Source organism: Arabidopsis thaliana, chromosome 4, assembly GCF_000001735.4.
Source record: "Arabidopsis thaliana chromosome 4, partial sequence".
Classification (NCBI taxonomy): Eukaryota; Viridiplantae; Streptophyta; class Magnoliopsida; order Brassicales; family Brassicaceae; genus Arabidopsis; species Arabidopsis thaliana.
The window spans coordinates 4,844,905-4,869,982 of NC_003075.7; the positions used below are offsets into that span (position 1 = coordinate 4,844,905).

The 25,078-nt window shown below is 35.2% G+C and overlaps 2 protein-coding genes, 1 non-coding gene and 3 pseudogenes across 7 annotated transcripts; all 6 read left to right on the top strand.

Annotated features, from left to right (window-relative positions):
* Positions 1 to 224: 224 nt before the first annotated feature.
* AT4G08022 lies at positions 225 to 572 on the top strand (annotated as a pseudogene). Its single transcript has one exon.
* Positions 573 to 1,893: 1,321 nt separating this feature from the next.
* AT4G08025 (ECA1 gametogenesis family protein (DUF784)) lies at positions 1,894 to 2,475 on the top strand. Its single transcript, NM_148279.2, has one exon. The coding sequence runs from the start codon at positions 1,975 to 1,977 to the stop codon at positions 2,320 to 2,322; it is 348 nt and encodes a 115-aa protein (NP_680645.1). The 5' UTR covers positions 1,894 to 1,974; the 3' UTR covers positions 2,323 to 2,475.
* Positions 2,476 to 6,625: 4,150 nt separating this feature from the next.
* On the top strand, positions 6,626 to 6,978 carry AT4G08028 (Molecular chaperone Hsp40/DnaJ family protein). Its single transcript, NM_001036514.2, has 2 exons — positions 6,626 to 6,736; positions 6,826 to 6,978. The coding sequence occupies exons 1-2, from the start codon at positions 6,640 to 6,642 to the stop codon at positions 6,972 to 6,974; spliced, it is 246 nt and encodes an 81-aa protein (NP_001031591.1). The 5' UTR covers positions 6,626 to 6,639; the 3' UTR covers positions 6,975 to 6,978.
* A 2,297-nt stretch (positions 6,979 to 9,275) lies between these two features.
* AT4G08030 lies at positions 9,276 to 12,563 on the top strand (annotated as a pseudogene; the record flags this gene model as incomplete). The annotated part of the gene is made up of 1 exon: positions 9,276 to 12,563.
* A 5,779-nt stretch (positions 12,564 to 18,342) lies between these two features.
* Positions 18,343 to 19,212, top strand: AT4G08032 (annotated as a pseudogene; the record flags this gene model as incomplete). The annotated part of the gene is made up of 1 exon: positions 18,343 to 19,212.
* Positions 19,213 to 21,649: 2,437 nt separating this feature from the next.
* AT4G08035 lies at positions 21,650 to 23,439 on the top strand. Of its 2 annotated transcripts, NR_144096.1 has the most exons (3): positions 21,650 to 22,283; positions 22,815 to 22,896; positions 23,213 to 23,439. It is a non-coding gene; the product is annotated as an other RNA (non-coding RNA). The 2 variants fall into 2 exon arrangements; NR_144097.1 differs by having other exon boundaries at positions 21,740 to 23,437.
* Positions 23,440 to 25,078: the final 1,639 nt, after the last annotated feature.

Here is a 25,078-nt window from a genome sequence, read left to right on the forward strand (position 1 = left end):
TTAAAATTTAACGTACGTTATTTATTAATTTATCAAGATGTTAAGAAATTTTCATTAATTTATGAAGTTAATTTTATAATAATTTAATTAAGTTACGTTGGATATTCAGTCACCTATAAATAGTTTACATATCTTCATGTCTAGATAACCAAATAAAAATATATTTTATTACATTCTTCTCATACAGGAAAAATAAGTCAGTAATCTCCAAGCATAAGAAAAATATGGCTAAACTAATCTCCCATGTTACTGCGCTATTCATTGTCGTAGCTCTGGTGTGTGCGTTTACTCCTGTCTTTTTCGATCAAAGAAGCTGAAGCAAAATCATTATGGGACACTTGTCTCGTTAAAGTCACTCTTAAATGTGCATTGAGTATAATCGTGGTTGTTTTTGGAAATGGAACCATCATTGAGTCTTGTTGCAACGCTTTTGTCCAAGAAGGAAAAATGTGTCACGATAATCTCATCAAATATATTGCTGATAGACCAAGTTTAATTGGCCGTGAAACACAATACTTGAAGAAGAGGGATGACGTGTGGAGTCATTGTGTCTCAATCTCTAAAACTGCTTAAAATATGTTTGTTTTTAATATTATTTCGATCGAACATATTTAAATGTTGTTGATGTAACATTTTTGTTACGATAATTAATTTCTTTATATTTACTTTAATACAAAATAAATTAAAGCAATCTCTCGTAAGATGAATAAATTTCAATTTTTATTATATTTTAAAAACAGAAAAAGGGACATATTTCACATAATCCAAAAATGATAACGTAAGAATAGCATAAGAACACTTTTAGTTCTCTTTATATGTTTGATATTCGGCTAACTGTATACCAATCAATTTAACAACATAAATAATTATTTTTTGTTCATTTAAAGCAAAAGATAAAACCATTAACTATTAAAAAAAAAAACTCTTACTCTTTTGTGACTAAAGTCCTTAAACCAAAATCTCCTTACACTAACAACCGCTTTTTGTTTTCCAAATCTACACAAACTATAATTGTAAACAAAAAAACATTCGAAAGGGTTTGTGATATATGTCTCTGTAGTAAATTGAATCATTTCTCTTTCTGAATTTTATATAGATATTACATTTAAATTGATGTAATAGTTGTTGTAAAACTTCATTAGACTCTCAACCCACAACTAGGCTAGCTTAAAATTGAGAATATTGACCACTCAATCATTTTATTATGTCCAATTCAATCGGATGCTACCTTTTTAAATATTTGGAATAGAGTTTCTTCATTTAAATTCAACTTTTTCCAAATAGTCTTACCTAGTATGAGTTCCGTGAAATATATATTTTTTTTTTTGCATTCATTGATAACGATCATATCTTTAGTTTTTCATGGAAGTCTTTTGTAATTATTAGTTATGGATGTAAACCATATCCCTCTCTTTTAAATATATTATTCAGGTCCCATTAACTAGTCTTTTAGATTAAACCAAATTTTCATAATTTGCTTTCTAATATGGGTAACATAATTTAAACAAAATCTAAGTATGGCTTTTAAACGCTCATAATGAAATATATGTTGGGTACTTAATATTTAAACCTTTTAGCTATTTTACTTACAATCTTATCTATGTAAAGTTTGAGCTTCATATCTAATAATTTGGCTTCAAATTTTGATATATATTTTTAAATTTTAATCCATAAGTTTATAAGCTGAACTTAATATCAGTTCTTGCATTAGTTTTTTTTATTTAAATTTCAAGAACATATTCCAAATATAAATTTAACGTACGTTGTTTATTAATTTATCAAGAGGTTAAGATATTCACATTAATTTATGAAGTTAATTTTATAATAAATCGAATTTAGTTACGTTGGATATTCAGTCACCTATAAATAGTTTACATATCTTCATGTCTAGATAACCAAATAAAAATAACATATTTCATTACTTTCTTCTCATACAGGAAAAATAAGTCAGTAATCTCCAAGCATAAGAAAAATATGGCTAAACTAATCTCCCATGTTACTGCGCTATTCATTGTTGTAGTTTTGGTGTGTGCGTTTGTTCCTGCTTTTTCTGTAGAAGAAGCTGAAGCAAAATCATTATGGGACACTTGTCTCGTTAAAATCACTCCTAAATGTGCATTGAATATAATCGCGGTTGTTTTTGGAAATGGAACCCTCATTGAGTCTTGTTGCAAGGATCTTGTCCAAGAAGGAAAAGTGTGTCACGATAATCTCATTAAATATATTGCTGACAGACCAAGCTTAATTGGCCGTGAAACACAATACTTGAAGAAGAGGGATGACGTGTGGAGTCATTGTATCTCAATCTCTAAAACTGCTTAAAATATGTGTGTTTTTAATATTATTTCGATCGAACACATTTAAATTTTGTTGTTGTAACATTTTTGTTACGATAAATTAATTTCTATGTGTTTACTTTAATACCAAATAAATTAACAAGCTCTCGTAAGATGAATAAATTTCAAATTTTAGTATATTTTAAAAACAGAAAAAGGAACATATTTAACATAAACAAAAATATCTTCTTATCTCCATTCTTGTCCCATTCCATTAAGTACGTGGAAAGACTCTAAAAGAACTATAGAAATAACAAAAAGACTCTTAAACCACTATCTAAATCATAGCTAAAAACAGTAAAAATAAAGATATATCACATATTATTCGACTTAATTTAAAAGTTTGCTTTAACTAGTTCCAATAATATATATATTTTTAATTGATATCGAGTTCAAGTATTATTAATGTTAGAAAAAATAGAATTTAAATATTATAAATACTTTAAACGTTTTATAAAGTTTAAATAAATAAATATTTCTTATAAATTCTTATAAAGTTCAACTATTTATAATATTTGAAATTTCGTAACAGATATCATAAATATTTATAACATTTGATAAAGTTCAACTTTCTAAAACTTTTAATTCTTTAAAATATTGAAGTGGAGTAAACGGGATAACACTTTCAATTTAGACGTTTGATAAATTAAGCTTTCTTCTCATTCGTATTCAGAATTATCTTAATATTTTTATAGTATAAATCTGAACATTTGTCCAACTATATAAGTAATGTAGGAAATTGTACACATATTTTTCTCATCGACTGAGTAATATATGTTTGTTTTTAAAAATTTGAATCGCATCAAATGCAGAAAAATCTAATATTTTTTTAATTATATGTATTTTACATATATTCAAAATAAATTAAATATGAGATCAAATAAAAGTGAAAAAAGAATCATATATTTATGTTTAAATTAGGTAGAGATCGTTTAAGATATTAGCAATGAATCGAGTGTTGTAATGTCCCGTCCATCCTTACCAGTGAGCACCCACGTCCTCTCTCAGTTCCGTGAGCTCCACCTCTGTTCGAAGGTTGGGTGTTACTTCTAAGTGACTTTAAAGACAAGTTTACCGACCGTGCAAATAACCACATGATTTTTTTCTGTTTTTTGCCCTCACTTATATGGTTTTGGATAATCACTTTCTCGAAGGTCACCAAAGTGCACTTTGTTTACATAAGTTAAGGATATTAATCAGTTTGCTAATATCTTCTATTTAATTTTTGAAATCTGTAACGCCCCGAAAATTAAAAAGAATTTTTGAAGCATTACTATAATAAAAATACTAAAATTTCCAAAATATACAAAGTTGAAATCTCGTATAAACTCCAATTCTAATAAACAAATAAATTAAACTTAAGAAAATCTACCAAGTCTCGTTTCGAATAACAAACTCTAAACCTCAGCTGCATACCGCTCCTCGTCAATGCCCTCTGCACGGAATCAGAACTGATGTGAGCAAAAAATCGCCCAGTGAGACTATAAACCCGAAGAACAAGTACCAACACGGTCTAATCCCGCACAGAATAATGTTCATGTGCTGGTACTAACAGACATAGTTTCCATTCAATTAATTTTATATAAAGTAAAGCACATCAGAACTTATGCTAACAAAATACATAATTAAATCATCAGAACAGAATAATATCATCAGACAGAATAATAACATCAGAACAGAACGACCAGGTATCCAGCAATGCATGTCAGAATGGTACAATCCCAGCATTGGTTGATCCAAACCATATACAAACATAATATTTACATAATAAACTCGATAGGGATGGTGGCCCCTATCAAGGTGATAAAGAAGTATGGTCCACGACATTAACCGACCTCAATACCACTAACAGACTAACAGAATATGGAATACATCTGTTGGCGATGCCGGCCGCCACAGATTGCCTAATAGAGCTAGCTAAATCAGAGTCGCATGCTGATACTGGTCTTAGCAGAATAACATATTTCATCATGAGAATCATATTCAGAATAATCAAACTGAAACAAATAATCAATTTTCAGAATTTACAACTAATTCTTTTATTCTTTTTATCATACTCCTAAAATATTATTTAAATATATAATAACTAATAAGGGAGTTAGAAGTCACCAGGAAAAGCTTTTAAAACTGAACGAGTGTTTACAACAATTCTATCCACGCTCCAAATCACCATTTAATTCGCCTAAATTCAATTGTTGATCAGAAAAGTAAGTACTATATACCATCTGGAAGCTAATTTCAATTTCAATCTTAATCAAGTATTAGAGTTGACAGAACTGGTTTACAACCAACTGAACCGGTCCCAATTACTAACCGCTTAAAATCAAAACTCAACCAATTCAAAATTAGATTTCAAAAGATTGTTTTATAACCGTAAGAACCGGCGTAAATAAATCCTGATTTGACTATGAATCGAGAAAAACAAAATATTTACCGATCAAATTTCGATCAACTCCGACTTCCGATTGATGATATGTCAGTGGCGTTGGATTCATACGAACGAGAGTTTTCTAACAAGGTATAGATCAACTCCTAATTCTTTCTGCAAGAGATTCACCATTAAAGAGTTTAAAGCTCATTCTAAGGAAGCAAACTGAAAAAAGGAAGAAGATGAAGCTTACCAAGAACTCTGAAAAAGACTGAAAACAACCCAATACTAAAGATTCAACAACTGAAGTCACAACCAACCTAAACAGCCACAAAATCCGGTCACAAATTACAACAATTATTCAAATTGGCATTGAAGCAAAAAGGGTCTAAGAAACTCACCAAAAATCTCAAATTGATTATGGATTCGGTTTCTAATTCTCAGGGGCTTTAAAACACATATATATATATACGATACATTAGGGTTAAAAAAACAAGGATTCAAATTGCCAACAACTTCCCTTCAGTTTCGGGAAAGATAAACTCGAATTCTCTCATTTTTTACGTTTTTGCACTTTAATCCTCTGATTTTTCTCTATTTACAGATTCCGCCCAGATTTTTGAATCTCTCAGAAATCCCCTGAAACCAGACAGTTTCAAAACGCTCAATTTAACCCAAAATCTGATCCTATATTTTCTTTTAATTTTGGATGTTACAAAATCTTACAAATTTATGCAACTGTATTCCATTGTAAATATGATTTATTTCAAAATTATCTATGAAACTGTATATATATAGATAAACTAACAATGAAAGAATATCATAATTATTCTAAAACGTAAATGTTAACCCAATTATAGGTAAATTAAAATTTTCAAGAGAAACTGTTACAAATGTTCTTACATTGATACCCTTTTTAAAACAATACCCCAAAACATTTCTCGACAATCATTTTCTCGTCAACAAATTCAGAAAAAGTTTCCTGCCAAAAACATTCTAACAATCCCCCCCCCCCAAATCATTCTTGACAAAAAATTTACCACCAAAAAATAATGATCCCATAAATTTTGTGGGAAATGTGATTCCAGGAAGTTTAGCGGGATCTGGATTTACAAGGCCATTAAAAGGGTTTTAATAAAAATTACATGGGTTTTATAAGGTTTTTAAAATATTTATAAGGGTTTAAAAATATTTACAACTGTTTTAAAAAGATTCCTAAAATATTTTATACAGGATTTTAAAGATATTTACAAAGGTTTTGAAGGTTTTGAAGGTTGTTCTTAAAAGGTTTAAGAGAATTGCTGGTATCTTTGTATCTTTGCTGGTATAGAAGATTTTAACAAGATTTACAAGGGTTTAAAAAAAAATTATAAGGGTTTAAAATTGATATATAATAGTTTTAAAAGATTTATATATATTTTTAAAAAATAGTTTATAAGGATTTTCTAATTTTTTATCAAAACAATTATGCGATTTAATTTTCTCATTATGTTCACTTAATAAATAAAGTGTAACTTAGTCATTTAAGACATAAAGAAAGGTATAACTAAAAATGGACAAGAAGAGAGGGTATTCTTGAAAGGAACGTTTTTGGATAGAATTAACTGAATTTGTATAATATTTCCAAATATTCTTTTCAAATAATGTTTTTAAAAATATAACTAAATATGCTGAAAACAAATTACTTATTTTATTATCAATATAAAAATCAATATCATATCACCAATGTTTAAATATAATTGAAAAGGTAAGATAGAATTTGCTGTGATTTTATTTTGACTTCAAATCTATAATAAGAAATTAAGTGGAAGGATTGTGCTATATTTCATCTTTGACTAGGAAAAACAATTTAATGTATATTTGTGTTATTATCTATATATAACTAGTGTAATTATAGGCAAAATCAAAAAGAGAAAGTTCAGAGAATATCATAAAATGACTACTACTATGAAAACTTTTGTCGCATTTGTTTTGACTGTCTTTTTTATTATGTCTTCTGCTCATTGTCGTACTACAACTGGTGGTAGTCCGGGTAATTGGTTATTGTTATATTTATATTATTTAACTATGGACATGTTTTTGTTTTTTGTTAATGATTATTGATTATTGTTAATAAAACAGGGTATGGAATAGGGGGGCGTACAAAAACATGCTTTACACCAGCTTTATGTATTTATCGTGGAGTCCATGGGTGCGATAGTTATTGTAAAACTAAAAATTTTGATTACGGCTATTGTAGACAAGAACATTGTTGTTGTGTTAATTACTAAGATGAAATAATTTACTAAGTTTATTGGTATCTGATTAAGAAAATAAATCGATAGTTCACATTTTGTTTTTAATACTTTTAGACAGCGGAATAAATAAACTTTACCGAATCGAAGTAAGTTTGATTTTTAAGCAATAACATTTTGCAATTTAACCATAATTTATAATTAAATTTAAATGTAACAGAAAAAATGGAAATGTAAAATAAATGGAAATTCGATCCAATACATACCATTAAAAGGATGCTGACCCACAAGAGTGAAGTAAGCGGATTTCGGCTCAAAGTCATGTTTATTCAATAAAGTCATATCACTGATCGTTTTGCATAGAATAGGCCATGCATGTTGTAGTCACCAAGAGTCACGGCACGAGCATTCGCAACTATTAGACGTGGAACATTGTTACCATGTGGGCCAACGACTCTGTTTACCTTGTATGCCACCAATGTTGTGTTGTGGGTGTCGTTTGCCACCAATGTTGTGTTGATAGACACCAACGGTCGTTTGCCACCAATGTTGTGTTGATAGACACCAACGGTGTGTTGTTCGACAACGAGATTTCCAGTTTATCTGTCTTGTGGTTGCTGGTCAACCACCAAAATTGTCTCAAGGATAAGAACCCGTTGTTATCAAGTTGTTGTCCTGCTTTATCGTAGACACTACCATCATCATCCCTCAAAAATCCTTTATCCTATATATCAAACAAAACCCTATATATCGCCACCTAAACGATCGATCATAACTCCCCCACCCTTTTAATTAGCTCTTTAAACCCAACTAGAAACCTACTCTAGCATGGTTAAGGAACTCATCCAAGTAAGGTTTAATAAACTCATAAGAACATGATGAATAAGAACTGAATAGGTGATATAACCGTATATTTACTGATTTTAGCTAGCTATGTTTTAGGTATATGATTTTGAGTCTTTATGTTTTTTCTCGAATCTTTTTAGTTTCTTTTCAGGTATTCTATGCAATGGGACAACAATGGAGATAAGAAGACATTTTGGAGCAAAAACTAAGGAAAAGGAAGCTAAGGACGATTTCAGTTCCAAATTCAGAGGGAGTGTCGATCAACACACTCCTGGTGTCGATCGACACCAGTTTTGGTCCAGCAAAGTCCATGACGCTTTCAAGTTTACAGAAAAGGAAATTTGCCCCAGAAGATTTTCCTATTTGTATTATCAGTCCCTGGACGTTTTATACGGTTTTTATATAGTTGTTTAGACCTAAGTTTCTTTTATGAAGTTCTTTGCAAATCCCTATTTTCAGAGACATAAGTTATTCATCCCTTGTTATTGAGAGATTCATTCAGTTTTCAATACAGTGAAGAGATCCCTTCTTACTCTAATCTTATTTGTTGTGGTTATGCTTTCTTACTCAATTATGTTGCTAGTTTCATTCAATATGTCTAAGTAGTTTGCTTGTTAGAAATAGGGTTTCTCATCAGGGATTCATATGGTTTAGTAGATCGCCCCCCTGTTAGGTTATTCTAGTAGAATTCTTCATCTTTGATTGATCTTAATGCTAGATCTAGAGTAATTAACTAGATCTTGAATCTAGACAATAGATATGCCCACCAAAGGTATCTGTAGTTGGATCTATTATTATTATTTGATGAGCCTGGTTTATAGGTGTGTAATAAAAATCGGCCTATATACTAAGGTGAACAATTAAACTCGTTTAGAATGCATGTTTAGGTTAAAGATCTCTCGGCTTCTCCGGTTATTCTTAGCTATAGGCATAGGGAGTTTCGCGGAACACCACCGGTTATTCCATGATTAGAGTTCGAGTTTAAGAATGGTTCGATAAAAGCCTAGCTTTCACTAGATCTACTAACCAATAGTTTCCAGAGAATATCTTGTCCCTAACTCTTTATTTCATCGTTTACAACCAATCAATCTGCTGTCTTTTTACTTTGTTTTCTTTTACTTTCAATCATTCCCTGCTAGCTTAATCTTGATACTGAATTCATTGTGTTAACAAAACAATTTTGTGAAAATCGATCCTTAAATACTGCAATTGATCTCTTATTTGAGAGAGTAGTTCTTAGGGTAATTTGAACCCTATCAAATTTGGCGCCATTGCTAGAGTTCTTGGGAATCACCATTGAGTTTACTTTAAAGATTTCGTCTAATTTTTACTTTTATTTTGTTACTCACGCGTTTCTTGTTTTCTTCTTTTTTGTGTTTCAGGTGTATGCCTAGGCAAACAAGGAGCACACAACATAAGGAGCTCATCAACTTGTCTGTTTTGAACTTGGGAAATCTTGGACGCACCAACCGAAAAACTCAGAGATTAACAATGGCTGACAGAGTCATCTGAGCTGATGTAGAAGGAGTTTTGAGAGATGAGGATGGGCAAGCCTACAATGAGGCTGGTCAGAGATTAGATGATCATGGACTCATCCTACCTGAGGACGCCAATGAGGATCAGGCGCGCCTCAATGCGCAATTAGCTGCCAGAGAGCAGCACGGCTCAGTGTCGAGCGACACCAACTGGGTGTCGATCGACACCTTCAAGAGCAGAACGCAGATGCGATTGGTGTCGAGCGACACAACAGAGGTGTCGAGCGACACAACAGAGGTGTCGATCGACACCAATCCCAGATTCCTGCAGCTATTCCTTCAGGTGCGGAACCACGTCATACTCTTGGGGATTTCAACAGGCCTGACCTGTTCTATGCTAATCGTTCAGCGATTGTACCCCCACCCTTCCAGAGGAACGACTATGAGCTGAAGCATGGCTATTTTGCTTTAGTAGGCTAGCATCCTTTCCATGGATTGTTTCATGAGCAGCCAATGGACCATATCGAGCGTTTTGAGGACCTCGTTCCGAGCATCAAAGCTAATGGAATCTCAGAGGACTACCTACTGTGCCAGCTCTTCCCTTATTCACTTGCTGGAGAATCCGCTTCTTGGATGAAACAACTTAAAGCAGGTTCCCTCAAGACTTGAAGAAGCATCAAGATAGCTTTCTTGAACAATTTCTATGATGATGCTAAGTCTGAGTTTGCTTCAAGGAGTATCAACGGGACTGCCCGCATCATGACTTCAGTGAGGTACAACTTCTTGGTACCTTCTTCAAAGAAGTCGATTGGAGATACCAGATGGCTTTAAATGCATCGAGCAATGGTAACTTTAACACGAGATATTCAGCTGATGCTACCGCTCTGATAGAGAATCTCACTTGCAGTAACAGCACCAAGAATGCTAACTCTGAGAGGAAGAAGATTGTTGGAGCTGTTTCGGGCAATCAGATGGCAGAGGTGAATGCTAAGCTGGATTCGGTTCACAACTTGCTTACAAGGAAGAAGCATGTCCACTTTGCAGCTGAGGATGAGACTATTGAGCCTGAGACTGAGTCAAAGAGGGAGTCTTCTACATAGATGGTCTAGGCTACATGAAGTTTAGACAGCCACATGGCAACTTCAGTGGCAACAGGTTTACAGGGAACCAGAGTTCCTCGAACTACACTCAAAAGCCTGCCTTCCAGAAGACATTTCCTTAGAGCAACTTCCAGAGGACCTATGGTAACACAGCACCAAGAATGCTGACTTTGAGAGGAAGAAGATTGTTGGAGCTGTTTCGGGCAATCAGATGGCAGAGGTGAATGCTAAGTTGGATTCGGTTCACAACTTGCTTACAAGGAAGAAGCATGTCAACTTTGCAGCTGAGGATGATACTATTGAGCCTGAGATTGAGTCAGAAGAGGGAGTCTACTACATAGATGGTCTAGGCTACATGAAGTTTGGACAGCCACATGGCAACTTCAGTGGCAACAGGTTTACAGAGAACCAGAGTTCCTCGAACTACACTCAAAAGCCTGCCTTCCAGACGACATTTCCTTACAACAACTTCCAAAGGACCTATGGTAACTCAGCTAACCCCCCCCTACCCCCCACCCCCACCCCCCCCCCCCACCCCACCCACCCACCCCCACCCCCCCCTCATCAGAGACCAGAATGGAATCCATGCTTGAACAGATTCTTGAGAGCCAAACAAAGCTTGTTGTGGAGTTTATTGGCAAGTTTGATGCTGTCTACACAGATCTTAATGGGAAGATCGACAATCTGAGCTCTCACTTCATGAAGCTAAATGTACAGGTAGCTCAAACTGCCCAATCCATTAAGAGACAAGAAGGCTTTCTTCCTGGTAATCATGATGTTAACCCAAGGAAGAGCTGTAATGCCATCTTAATCAGAGATGGAGATGATGTGTGGAAAGAAGTTAATACTGAAGAAGAGCTAGAACTCACTGCTGCAGAGTTGGTGTCGACCGACACCGTATGGAACATTGTTTTCCAAAACGGTTCCTCACGAGGGTGTCGATCGATACACCTCTAATGTCGATCGACACTGGGTCCGGACTACACCATATAAGGTGTGCATCCCGAGTCTACCTATGCCACGCTTGTCCCTTATCCGAGGAAGCGTCGTTCTAAGCAGGAGATTCATGCTGCTAAGTGCACAACCATGATGGAGAAGATCCTCACTTCTCTTCTTAAGGATGTTTCTGAGACATCTCCTGCTCCACTCAACAGGTATGTCAAGCGACTTGTTGACAATGGTATTAAATCAGATGAAGCCTCGCTGCTGACAAGGGACATCAGTGCAATCATGCTGCCTAAGGTTAAGAAAGAGAAGGCACAGAGAGTGGACATTGTTGAGTAGTTCCGCACCATCACTCCTGATCAGACCACTGAGAAACTCCCTGAGCCAGGTAGCTTTGTTCTTGATTGCTCTATGTCCACAGGCAGGTTCAGCAGCTCTTTATGTGATCTGGGATCGAGTATCAACCTCATGCCTAAGTTTGTTGATGAGAGACTAGGCATGACTAACTACAGGCCGACTAGAATCACTCTCCTCTTCGTGGATCGTTCCAAACGCATCCCTGAAGGAATTCTTGAGGATGTTTCTGTTAAGGTTGGTAACTCCCTAATCCCTGCTGATTTTGTGGTCCTGGACTACGATAAGGAACCCAAGGATCCTCTTATCCTTGGAAGAGCATTCATAGCTACAGCTGGTGCTAGGATTGATGTGAAGAAAGGTAGGATCTCTCTAAAAGTTTGTGATTTGGAGATGGAGTTTGGCATGGATTGTTCAGAGTTCACTACGACTATCAGTAGCATTGCCTCTGGCACAAACACACCTCCTAAAACTGCTCAGAATCCCCAGACAGAGACACACACAATGCTCCCATCAGCTCAGCTCGCCAATGAAAGTTGCAGAGCAACGATGTCGATCGACACTATCCCTCCTGTCGATCGACACCCTCGGGATTCACAGACAGAGGATTCTCCACATTCTCTTCAGCCAACACCTCTTGCGGCCCTCTATGATAAGTTCTCTTCTATCTCTTGTCCTGCTTTCCCTTCGATTAATTCTTTAGATTCTTCGAAGTCTGCTTCACAAGATAACAAGCCTAGAGTTCTTCGAAAGCTTGTTTCTCCTGTTGTTCTTGCAGGACACGAGGAGAGTATCGATCGACACCACCATGAGTGTCAATCGACACCTGCAGCTGCCCTGACCAGATCAGTTTACACACCGCCTTGGAAGGCGAGGAGGCAGCAGCAATCCTCCACCACTCCACCCTCATCTTGAACTCCGCCAAGTCAAGCTATTGACTCAAAACAAGCGCTTAGTGGGAGGCAACGCACTAGTTTGATTTTTCTTTCCCTTCTTTTTATTTTCTTTATTTTTGATTTATTTTTCTCACCTACTTCGGATTTGAATGCCACTGGGGACAATGTCGTTTAAGCCTGGAGGAGCTTCTTACTAATTATGCTTTTATTTTTTATTCTTATTATTTTTCGTTTTTGAGTTTATTGAGTCATTTTCTTATCTTGAAAAAAAAAAACGTTTGTTTATTTTAGTTAGGAATCATGATCTATATTTCCCTTGATTATTGCCTGATTGATGAGTGTTGCAGGTTCGGCTCAATCCGAATATTGGAAAATCTAGATGGCAAACCAACAGACTTGAGGATATCCTAGATTCCAACACAACCACTAAGGCTGGAGCTAATCTCACTGCTCTTCCTTTTACCTCTTCAAACATTAGTATTCATAGATCTTGACTCCTTGTCCATAACTGATATTGAGACCAATGTGATAAAAAAAATAATGTGTTCCTCTCCCCATATAAAAAATAATAATAATAATGAGAGATTGATAGAATTTTCAGATAGTGTATAGGGGTAGGAATGTTTCCTATGACCCCATTATTATACATTATTTGGAATGGTTAATTACAAAGGATGGAAAAATACCGAGGGTGTCGATCCAGTATGCGAGTTCCCCTTTGTTTACTCTTTAAAAAGAATAAGTCTAGGGGAGAGAAAGAACGGTCAATATATCATGGTATAGTACAGGAATGAGTCTAAAAGGATCTTGAGTGTTAGCTTGTTTGATGAGACCCAGCGATGAAAGCCTGGTGGATATAGTTGTGAGAACTTAGGTATGAAATTTAGAATGTTGTGTAAGGTTGTAGAGAAGTACATATTGGTTAGGATTTGATTAGACTTGTTAGGCATATGGACTTAGTTTGGATGATCATGGCAATAGGCTTGAGAATGTTGGTAGTTCCTTCGATTTCAAAACCTCTTCCACGGGTTCGGCTTTTGTGTTTTGCTTGAGGGCAAGCAAAAGCTAAGTCTGGGGGAGTTGATATATCCCTATTTTTACTGATTTAATCTATGATTTTGAGTCTTTATGTTATTTCTCGAGTCTTTTTAGTGTCTTTTCAGGTATTCTATGCAATGGGACAACAATGGAGATAAGGAGATATTTTGGAGCAAAAGCTAAGGAAAAGGAAGCTAAGGACGATTTCAGTTCCAGATTCAGCGAGAGTGTCGATCGACACACACCTCGTGTTGATCGACACCAGTTTCGGCCCAGCAAAGTCCATGATGCTTTCATGTTTATAGAAGAGGAAATTTGCCCCAGAAGACTTCCCTATTTGCTTTATTAGTCCCTGGATGTTTTATAGGGTTCTTATATAGTTGTTTAGACCTAAGTTTCTTTTATGAAGTTCTTTGCAAATCCCTATTTTCAGAGACATAAGCTATTCATCCCTTGTTCTCGAGAGATTCATTCAGTTTTCAATACAGTGAAGACATCCCTTCTTACTCTAATCTTATTTGATGTGTTTATGCTTTTTTACTCAATTATGTTGCTTTTTTCATTCAATATGTCTGAGTAGTTTGCTTGTTAGGAATAGGGTTTCTCATTAGGGATTCATATGGTTTAGTAGATCGCCCCCCTGTTAGGTTATTCTAGTAGAATTCTTCATCTTTGATTGATCTTAATGCTAGATCTAGAGTAATTAACTAGATCTTGAATCCAGACAATAGATATGCCCACCATAGGTATCTGTAGTTGGATCTATTATTTGATGAGTCTGGTTTATAGGTGTGTAATAAGAATAGGCCTATCTACTAAGGTGAACAATTGAACTCATTTAGAATGCAAGTTTAGGTTAAAGATCTCTCGGCTTCTCCGGTTATTCTTAGCTATAGGCATAGGGAGTTTTGCGGAACACCACTGGTTATTTCATAATTAGAGTTTGAGTTTAAGAATAGTTCGATAACAACCTAGCTTTAATTAGATCTACTAACCAATAGTTTCCTGAGAACACCTTGTTCCTAGCTCTTTATTTCATCGTTTATAACCAATCAATCATTCCCTGCTAGCTTAATCTTGATATTGAATTCATTGTGTGAACAAAAGAACTTTGTGGAAATCGATCCTTAAATACTGCAATTGATCTCTTGTTTGAGAGAGTAGTTCTTAAGGTAATTTGAACCTTATCAATAGGGTTTAGAGATTATTTCTCTAATTGTCGAATACAAGATGTAAGAATTCACCTTAATAGATCTATAAGAAACAAAGAGTAGAAAGTAGGGATTTGGTGTCTTTGGAGCTTTAGATCCAAGAGACAAATGGTTCTTGTGCTTCTAAGCTTCTCGGTGAAGGCACAAGGGAGATGCATGAAGAGCACAACTCTTTTCGTGTCTAAAACAAGTATTAATAGGTCTCGGAAAGTTAGTAGTGGGTTTAGGGTTTTTTGGAAAAACATTACGTAGTTTCATTTAAGTGCAGGATAATGCTTGAGAATTGGTACATGCTTCATGACTGGTCTCTAGAGTAGGCTTCACACCGATCATGTGGGTTGTGATTGGTCCCAACCGGTAGCTCTTCACCGGTCACAAAGACAGGACTTCACTCTAATGGGCATTGAAAACAAATGTTGATCATATGAGTTTACTTTATGTGGTTACTAACTCTTCTAGCTTTCCATAGAATCCAAAAACTCTCAATTTGGTGCACGAGAAGTTCTCCAATGGATGTAAAACCCTCAAAGCTTTGAATTTGTTAGAAAACGCATTTTGCTTGCCTCATAAAACCTTCTTCGCTTCTTAAATACTTGATTATCATCTCTTAGACCTTGAAATTAATCCAAATGTTTCATAAAATATAAGAAAAAAATAGCTAATATAGGTAAGAAAATACGATGTTATTCAACTCCCCCAGACATAGACTTGCTTTTCCTGAAGCAAACAATAGAGTAAATCAAGTGGAAAGGTTTGAAAATCATAGGACCCCTCTTATTATCAGTGACCGTACTTTGAACTATAATCTGCAGACCACATAAAGCAAAACTTGCGTTAGAACATCAGCACTATCGCCTACACCTTTCTTGTCCTTGTCCATCCGATTTGAACCTACAAAACTTCTAAATTCACGTCAATCATGTAACATCCCACTCCCATCTTCTTGGAGCATTTTGTTTTAACATTATGATTCAGCCCATTTAAGGCCCAAGTGAATGAAAAACCACAAAGCGACAAGGTCTAGTAGTTGTGACCACATCTATATATGTAAGCATGTCCTTCCTCGTTAAGATTAATAAACCCTAGTTGCATTTGGTGATGAGAGAAATAAATGAAGAGAATCAATTGTTGTGAGCTTTTCCTCTCGCTGTCATATTGAGAAAAAAGGAGCAGATCGTGAAAGAGAAGAAGAAAGTAAAGAAGTAGAGAATAAAACAGAGATGAAGGGCGAGATATGGCCAAGAAGAAGTGATCATCATCACCGCAAAGGAAAAGCATTGAGAGGGGGAGATATGGTTCATAAAAGTGAGGGGGAGTAATGATGAAGAAGATTAGAGCATATCTAGGCTGGAGAAAAGCAAAACACAAGCAAAGATGGAAGAAGATGAAGGGAAAATTGTGAAACTTCTTCTCCTCGAACCAGAAAGAATTAGATCATGAGTACAACATCTCTAGAAAGAACACCAACCCAAGAATCCTTAGCAACTAACAGATCTTCAATAAGAGTCAAACTTGAGGAGTTATGCGTGTTACTTTCCGGCCAAGTAACTGTTGGAATGATCTGCAAATATATGCTAATTATGAACCAGAAAAAAGTTCTGAGATGGGATATCAATAGCAATGTTTGGAGGTCGAAATGATATTTGATCTGGCTGTAAATTGGTGGAGTTCTTCATGATACCACATGCTCCATATTCCACAGTGCGAATCAAATTCTACCGGATAGTAATGGAATTATAAATCTGTTTGGGAAGCACTTTAGTTTAAAGTAATTAGTGGCAAGTTTTATTGTTTGGTTTGGCAAACAAGCTTGGTTTGAGCCCAAACTTTTCAGAAGTCTTTAAGACTTTCATAATTATGTTTTGGTTGATGGAGAGCCATGGTGGATGATAACATCGTATTTTCGCCCACTTCTACTATGTTTTTACTAGGTTGTTCATGGAGAAATCAAGAGATATTAGATACTTCAAGGTTTTTTCCAAGTATTTGTATTTCAAGGAAGAATTAAGAGTTTTCAAGCAAAAATGAGTAAAAGTAAATCAAACCCCATTTCAGGACGGTTTTTGTACCATAGAATTATGTCATCCGTTCAAGGTCTTCACCTCGATGTGGAATCACCACAATCCATTCAGCCATTCAGAAGTTATGTCGAGAGGGTGAAGACATGACCCAATTGTTAGAAGTTATATGCACCCGTTCCGGAGCCTCTAAGTCACACTAGCCACCAAGCATGTGCATGGGCTATTCACCACTCTCACCACTAGTCGCCCACCCTTGTGCCAAGTCTAGAAGCTTGCCCAACACTTAACCTAATCAACATATATTAACGCTTAACCTATAAATACCAAACCTTTAGAGAAAAACCCTACGTATTTGATGGCCTTTTGGAGTTTCTTTTAATGGCCTCCTTCACAGCCAGCTCAAAGCATGTAGCCTCCGAGCTCCCTATCCACCTCAAAGCTTATAGAAGTCGTCCCTTGAAGATCTCTCTCTTGTTCTTCATCGCTTTCTCTTCGCTTCTCTTATACTTTTTCTTATACTACTTTTGGGTAGATGAGTTATCTTCTGTGACATCTTGGAGAAGTTTCCTTTGAACCCCCTTTTGTTATTGATTCGTTTATGATCTTATTCTTTATGATATATATTATTTGCATCATTAGCGAATAGTTTTCTTTGTTGGGTTTTATGGGATGATTCAAAGGGGTTTCATGGTTCAAAACTTATTAGGTTGTTAGATCCGATTTTCATTCATACTTAGATTCTTTTGGGACATCTTTTACTTTATTGCATTTGTTTTGATTAATCACCAAACGCTAACCCAAGAGGGAAGGATCTCTAACCAGATAAACCAAACTTCAGACATCGTATTACCAATCATTCGTGTTGTTGCATACGTAAGTTGAAAAAAGGACTTAGAATACTTAGCGAACGCGATCCTAATGTGTTAATCTATACGTTGTTGCATACGTAAGTTGTGTAACATAATATAGGGCGATTTGCTAATTAAGTATATTCTAGGGTTAGTCGTTTATTCGTGTTTCGTAGTTGTGAACTAGAGCAAAAATATTAAAAACTTAAGAGAGACTAGCCCTATTATTCGAGAATCATGATACCTTGAGAAACCCTTGAACACCCAACACCATAAATTTATAGCTTACAACTGATATATATTTTCTTGCATTAACTTATTTTATTGCTTAGTTATGAGGAAACCCAAATCCAAAACCCCTAAGTGTAGTTTTTTCTTAGCCATATTTTATTTCATAATTAAATATTTATAGATATCACTCTTTGTCGGATCGATCCTTAAACATAACTAATGATTATTGTGCCCTTGTAGCTAAGGTGTGGTCCCTAAGATAAAACCTTGAGGTAAATCTTATAATAATTTGGATAATATATCGTGGGATCCTACTGAAAGGAAAGAATATTGGATTATCATCCAAATGAAAGGGACAAAATAGATGCAAGTACTTAACTAGAGGTCCATGTCAACCTATGATCATATTTTTCTTTAGAAAACAATAGGAACTTCATTGATGATATTTAATTCAGCTTGGTTTGGTAAATACTCTAGTTCGCTAGAGTATAGCACATTGACAAATAAAGTATAGTACATTGGCAATTGTTTTTTTGATTAGTTGATAAGAGTGGAGCAGTTAAAGAAAATTTGGTTGAGTTATTCATGTCAAAGAAATATCTTCTTTATCTCTGAACTCTGCAATTGATAGGCTGTTTGCTAAACATTGGTTAAGTTTGACAGTTGAGAGGACAAGGTTATGATAGAGCAAGTAACATGAAAACTGAGTTCAATGGGCTTAGATCATTGGATGCTAGGGAAAATACTTCTCCATATTACCTCCATTGTTTTGCTCATCAACTTCAGTTGGTCGTCGTCGTTGTAGTTGCAAAAAAGCACTTTGATGTTGGTGGTTTTTTTGACATGATTTCTAAGCTGTTGGATATGGTAGGAGCTTCTTGAAAGTTATCAAAAAGGAGTAGTACAAAATTATTAATGGTGACATTAGCACTGGAAGCAAGAGCTTTCTCTTCAAAGGCCTAAGTATACCCGTTGGAATTCTCATCATAAAACTTTATTGCGTATGGTTGATTTGTTTTCTTATATCATTGAAGTTATAGATTATATCCAAGATGAAGGAGTTGATGACTCAAAAATACGTCAAGCGTTTGGTCTTCTCAAGTACTTTCATATCTTTGATTGTGTATTCTATATACAATTAACGTTAGTCATGTTGGGTCTGACAAAGAATTTATCGATGGCTTTGCAAAGGAAGGATCAAGATATTTTGAATGTTATGTGGAGCCCGCATCCGGGCTGCATCCCACTCGTCCCACCGGTCACTAAGCTACGTCAAAAAGCCCATAAGTTAGGCCCATCACTTACCTAATTAACGAAAAGACGATTCTACACCTTAACCTAATTGAAGCCTATAAATACAAAGCTTAGGAGAAACCCGATGGCGTCACGATTTAGAGAGCCTCTTTCACAGCCACCATCGACCAGACTCTAAGCTCCATTGAAGATCCACCTCTTCGATCATAAGCCTCCAAGTCGACGTCCCTTGAAGATCTCTCTCCTATTCTTAATTGCTTTCTCTATTCTCTTCTTCTACTATTTCTTATACAACTTTTGAGGAGAAAACTTATCTTTTGTGACATCTAGAGAGGTTTCTTTTGAACCCCCTTTGTTTATATCTTTGTTTATGTCTTTCAGATGCTTTTCTACTTCATCTCTATGTCATTTCTTTGCATCATGAGGTGTTTATGGGGTGATTCAAAGGGGATTCATGGTTTGATTCACACTAGTTGTGAGATATACTTTTCATTCATATTAGCTTCTTTTGGGACATCTTATTCTAATGCATGTGTTTGAATTGATCACCAAATACAGATCGAAGGAATTAGGACCCCTATTGGGTAACCCTAATATCAGAAATAGTGTTACCAATCCTTCGTGGTGTTGTTTGCGATGGTTGAGTAACAAGACTTATAGTAGTACTAAATGAATCAATGCTTAATGCGTTGAAGTATGCAGCATTGACTTCAAAGGTTGAGTAACGGAGTATGGGGAGATCTAACAGTTAGACGTATAGCCTAGGCTAACTCGTTCATTTGCCTTTCGTCGTTATGAACTAGAACAAAAATAGAATAAAAACCTAATTGATATATCACCTATTTTCAGAGAACCATGATATCCGGAGAAACCCTAGAGCGACCAACACCTTAATCTTATTGCTTAACAACCGATTTTTGCATTGCTTTCATTCATTCACTTTGCTTTCATTCATTGCTTTTATTACTTGCTTTCTTATTTCATTGCATTAGTCATTAGGAAACCCAAACCCAAAACCCCAAGTTAAGTTTTGTCTTAGCCTGATCTTCTTCTCTAAATTCAATACCTTATAGCTACACTCTTTATGGGATCGATCCTAAAATACTAGTACTGATTATTGTGCACTTATAGTTTAATAGGTGGTCTTTCTTGTAATGTGTGAATAAAATATACATCAATGATCCGCGACCTCAAGTTCCAACTCTATACGAGCATTGACAGTCTTTACACGATGAAGATGGCAACCCCATCTATGAATTTCTTGAAGAACAACTGAACCCTCTAGACGGACGAGACCAAGATTAACGAGCTCCATGTGAAGTTAATCCTTTAGGTGTGGGAGACAACATAGACGTGCCTCCTCTATAGCATCCTCATTTCATCAATTCCAAACACCTTGCTAATGTTGCCGTAAGACATGCCACTTATGTACCCACCTTTGAGACGAGCCGCTCCAAATCGTACGATAGCCAAATTTTGATGCACCAAAACAATACCTGCAAGATCGACCTGTTGTATGAGTCACTAATCCTCCAGGACGTGACTACAAGATAATACCTCAAATCATTGGTGTAATACCCCGTCCCAAGACCTAAGAACTGGACGGGAAGGACGCAAGCTGGACCGTTCAACCAAAGGAGAAATTAGATTGTAGGAGAGGAGGATTGATCAAAAATCAAAGTTCGAATGATATGTATAGATCAGTAGAAGAGATCTACAAGAAAAATCATGAGAGATTATTACTCTAGAAAATAATCAAAAGGTGAAAGAAGGATCAAAGTTGTCAATCAACCGTATCGTTAAGAATTTCGTCGTGGGAACGAAAAAATTCTAATGAAAGCCGTAAGTCAGCATAGAGACTTTAAGAAATACCAAATTCCAAGGTAAACGATCTAAGTATTTTCCGAAAGTATCGGCTAGAGCCAGTAGTTGCTAGCAAGAATTTCGAAAATTTAGAAAATTGTCTAACAACAAAGAAACGGATGGGAAAGAAGAAAATGAATTTTTTGGTAGAATAAGACACATATGAGATGGTCAAGAAGAATCAGAAAGGTTTAGGGTCAAGATATTTTCGGCGAATATCAGATTTTCTAAGAAATGTCCTAATGGCCTTTAAGGAGCAGAAATTAGAATTTTGTGCTAACGTCAAGCATAAAATTAATTATAGGCATTCCAATAAGACTAATGAGGCAATAGGAAGGGTTTAAATTAAATTAGAAGACATGAGTAATTTTCAGTACGGAATTAAGTCATCGGAAAATATTCTACCCGATCGCCAAGAAGTAAAGTGGTCCCACTACAAGAAAGTAACGTATTGATAGCAGTATAATATAACGTTTTATACCTTTTTGCTATAGTTGGCATATCCTTCAATTTTGGATAGTGTTTGCACTTTACAAACGCTATGTCTGGTTGGTAAGATCTAAATTTTTGGAACTCTTTTTAGGAATGTAGAATACATAGCACTCGTTCGTTTTAAAACGTTGTGTATTGTTGCGACGAATAAAATAAATTTTTTTGCTCCCGAAATACTTAACGAAAAAAAGAAGCGCCTAACAAAATTTTCATTCTCCCTCTCCATTGTTTTACTTCTCAAGCTTTTTTCCTCACTACCTTTGTCAATCTCCGAAATCCCTTGCTCCCTCTTCACCAATTCCTCAAATTTAGACCAAGCTTCTCTTCGAAAAAATCCTTAACCTAACCATGAGTCATCTTCCTCTTCTCCATTTTACTCTCGTTGCAAACCCTAGCCGCCGTCAAAGCAAGCGAGACATGTACCCACTCGATACTCATGGTCCAGACAAAGATCCGTCTTAGTTTGAAAGATGCCAGCGCCCTCATGTTCCTCTGATTCTTCCTCATCTTACTCCTATTCCTTCAGATCTATAATCAATCAATGTATTTTCTTATTTTATTCAATCGATTTATCATCTCTTTTGTTGGTAAATTGATGTCTGTGTTACAGATCAAATGTTGTGAACTAATTAGCCTAATGATTCGATTGATTTTGGTGAACCCGAGGATCGTACAAGTATGTAGCTATGGAGGAAGATGGAGTCTAATGTCATGAGATTCCTGTAGACAATAACCTTCGATTGGCCGTCCTAAACGTCTCGACAACCTCTTGTATGCTTGCTAACTCATTTCACTTTCCAATTTAGATTTGCTTCAATAGCTCATAAGATTTCAAGTTTGGGTCCGATAAGATTTGGTCTATGTTTAATTCTTATGATATTGTTGGAGAAATGGAGATACTGAGGTTTGATTTCGCTGCGCTCGTTAGATTTACCAACTAACGGCTCCGCTTCTCCTCTACCCTCCACGCTTACACATTCCTCTTCTTCTTTACAGGTTTTGTTGAGTCCATGTTAGTCAAATTTACTAGTTTTGGTTTCTCGAGTCTGAGGGTTTTGTTTCTTTGAAACCAATTTGATGTTTCTCCTGAGAAATTCCAAGCTAGATTCATTCTTAATTGCTCTTAAATGAGAATGTTAGTCTGCTTTGTTCAATTTTGTGCTTAGATAAAGTGTTTCACGTGACTCTACCTCACTATTTGAATTAGTCTAAGTGGAAACATTGATAGCCATACTTGTTTGTATTTGTTTTCTCTCCGTATGTTTTCTTGCTTCTTAAATCTCATTCTTGATTCATCTACAGAGGTTAAGGCTTTACTCTGCACCTATCAAGAAAATCGTGTATAAAATTAAGGAACTTGGCAAGAGGATCAACGATTTATGTGGTATGTGCACATTCTTTACTCATGAAGTGTTTGGTTTATTTTGGTTAGTGAATTTTGTTTATTGGTTGTAAAATACGGTTGTTGGGATGCTTATACTTGCAAGTATCAAGGAGTTTGATAAAAAAACTTGCTTATATGATAGAAAAGTCGTCTCTTTTTGTTTACTTTAAATGTGTTGTTCCATGATTACTTCTTAAAATCTTAAGTTGATTAGTTTTGAATTTTGTTAGTGTTGTGATGTTGTTGTATTTTGACGTACGTCCCATTTTTTTATAAAGTTAAGATTAGTCTATTGTAACTTAATGTCTTCTGTTAGGTGTTATGCTCGTCTTCATGGAAGGGCTGTGAACTGTTAATTGTGAACTGCAAAGAAGAAGAAGAAGAAGTGTGGTCATCGCAACCATGATTTTTTAGAAGCCAAAGAAGATTCCAATCATGTTTGCTTTGTATTTTGTTTTCCTCTTGAGAGATAGTTTATTCCTTGTTTCATTGAATTTTTATGTAAAACATTTATATCAATAAAAAGATTTCGATTTCTATCTATTATGAATTGATTATTGGAATTATTAAAATTTAAAATCTAAATTCAAATCGATTTGAATAATATCATTAATAACAAAGAAGAAGTGCTATTGTAAAATATAATATTCCAGCAAAGAATGTGCTATAATAACTAACAGTATTATAGCACAAAGAAAATCCACTATATTATGTCTTCGACCTATTATGACGGGAGAAGATAGAGCGCTTGTTAAAATGCTAAAATATAATTACATAGGGTTATTCGGAAGATAGAACGCTTGTTAAAATGCTAAAATATAATTACATAGGGTTATTCGGACGCTACAGAAGTCCAATATTTTTGTAGTGTCTGCATCATAAAAATTAAAGACCTTTAAGTGAAGAGTATAGTATCGTACATTGGTATCGTAAGTTCGTTGCGTTTACTCTATATTGATTATTTGTCATTTATCTAACCTTCATTTTTCTATTTCCCTTTTTTTTATTATTGTGTGAATTGATTGCTTCCTTTTAGTTTCGGGAATGGGTTGGGGTAAATTATAGGTTTGGTAGTCAGGCTTACTGAGTAATCTTAGATTATTCATGACACTACTTTTTTATTTTTCATATAACCCTAGTAAGTAATCCTTAGCCGGTGCGGTGATATAACCCTGTTTTTACCATTTTTAACTGTGTTTTCGATATAGGATTTTGAGTCTTTTTGTTATTTTTAGAGTCTTTTTAGTTAAGAGTGTCGATCGACACACTCTTGGTGTCGATCGACACCGGTTTCGGCCCAGAGAAGTCCATGACGATTTCAAGTTTAAAGAAGTGAAAATTTTGCCAGAAGACTTCTCTATTTTTATTATTAGTCCATGAACGTTTTTAGGTAATATATATAGTTTTAAAGGTCATTGTTTAGACCTAAGACGTTCTTCTCATCCAAGTTTTCTTTTAGAGACATAAGCTATTCATCCATGTTTTACAGAGATTCATTCAGATTTCAATAACAGTGAAGAGCTCTTTTCTAACTCTTTTCTTTATTGATGTGTTTATGTTTTCTTACTCAAATATGTTGTTTGTTTCAATCTCCATGTCTGAGTAGTTTGCTTGTTAGGGTTAGGGTTTCTCACTAGGGATTCATATGGTTTAGTAGATCGCCCCTTTCGTAGGTTATCTGTAGAATTCTTCAACAGATGCTAGTTCTAGAGTATGTAACTAGAACTTGAATCCAAATAATAGATATACCCACTATAGGTATCTGTTATCAGATCTATTATTTGATGAGTCTGGTCTTTAGGTGTATAAGAATCAGCCTATTTACTAAGGTGAACTTATTGAACTCGATTATAATGCATGTTTAAGTAAAGGATTTCATGGCTTCTTTGATAATCTTAGCTCTAGGCATAGTGAGTTTTGTGGAACACCACCGGTTATTCTAATATTAGAGTTTGAGTTTAAGAATGGTTCGATAACAACCTAGCTATCATTAGATCTACTAACCAATAGTTTCCGGAGAATACCCTAAACCTGACTGTTTATTATCTTGTTTTACAACCAATCAATCTGTTGTTTACTTACTTTGTTTTATTTTATTTTCTCATAATCTCTTCTAGCTTAATCTCAACACTTAATTCACTGTGTGAACAAAAGAACTTTGTGGAAATCGATCCTTAAATAC

Excerpts from the sequence above, each read along its gene's own strand:
- AT4G08025 (NM_148279.2), top strand. The coding sequence starts at position 1,975 with ATGGCTAAACTAATCTCCCATGTTACTGCGCTATTCATTGTTGTAGTT.
- AT4G08028 (NM_001036514.2), top strand. The coding sequence starts at position 6,640 with ATGACTACTACTATGAAAACTTTTGTCGCATTTGTTTTGACTGTCTTT. Across the intron at positions 6,737-6,825 it reads TACAACTGGTGGTAGTCCGG|GGTATGGAATAGGGGGGCGT; the intron begins GTAATTGGTTAT and ends TTAATAAAACAG.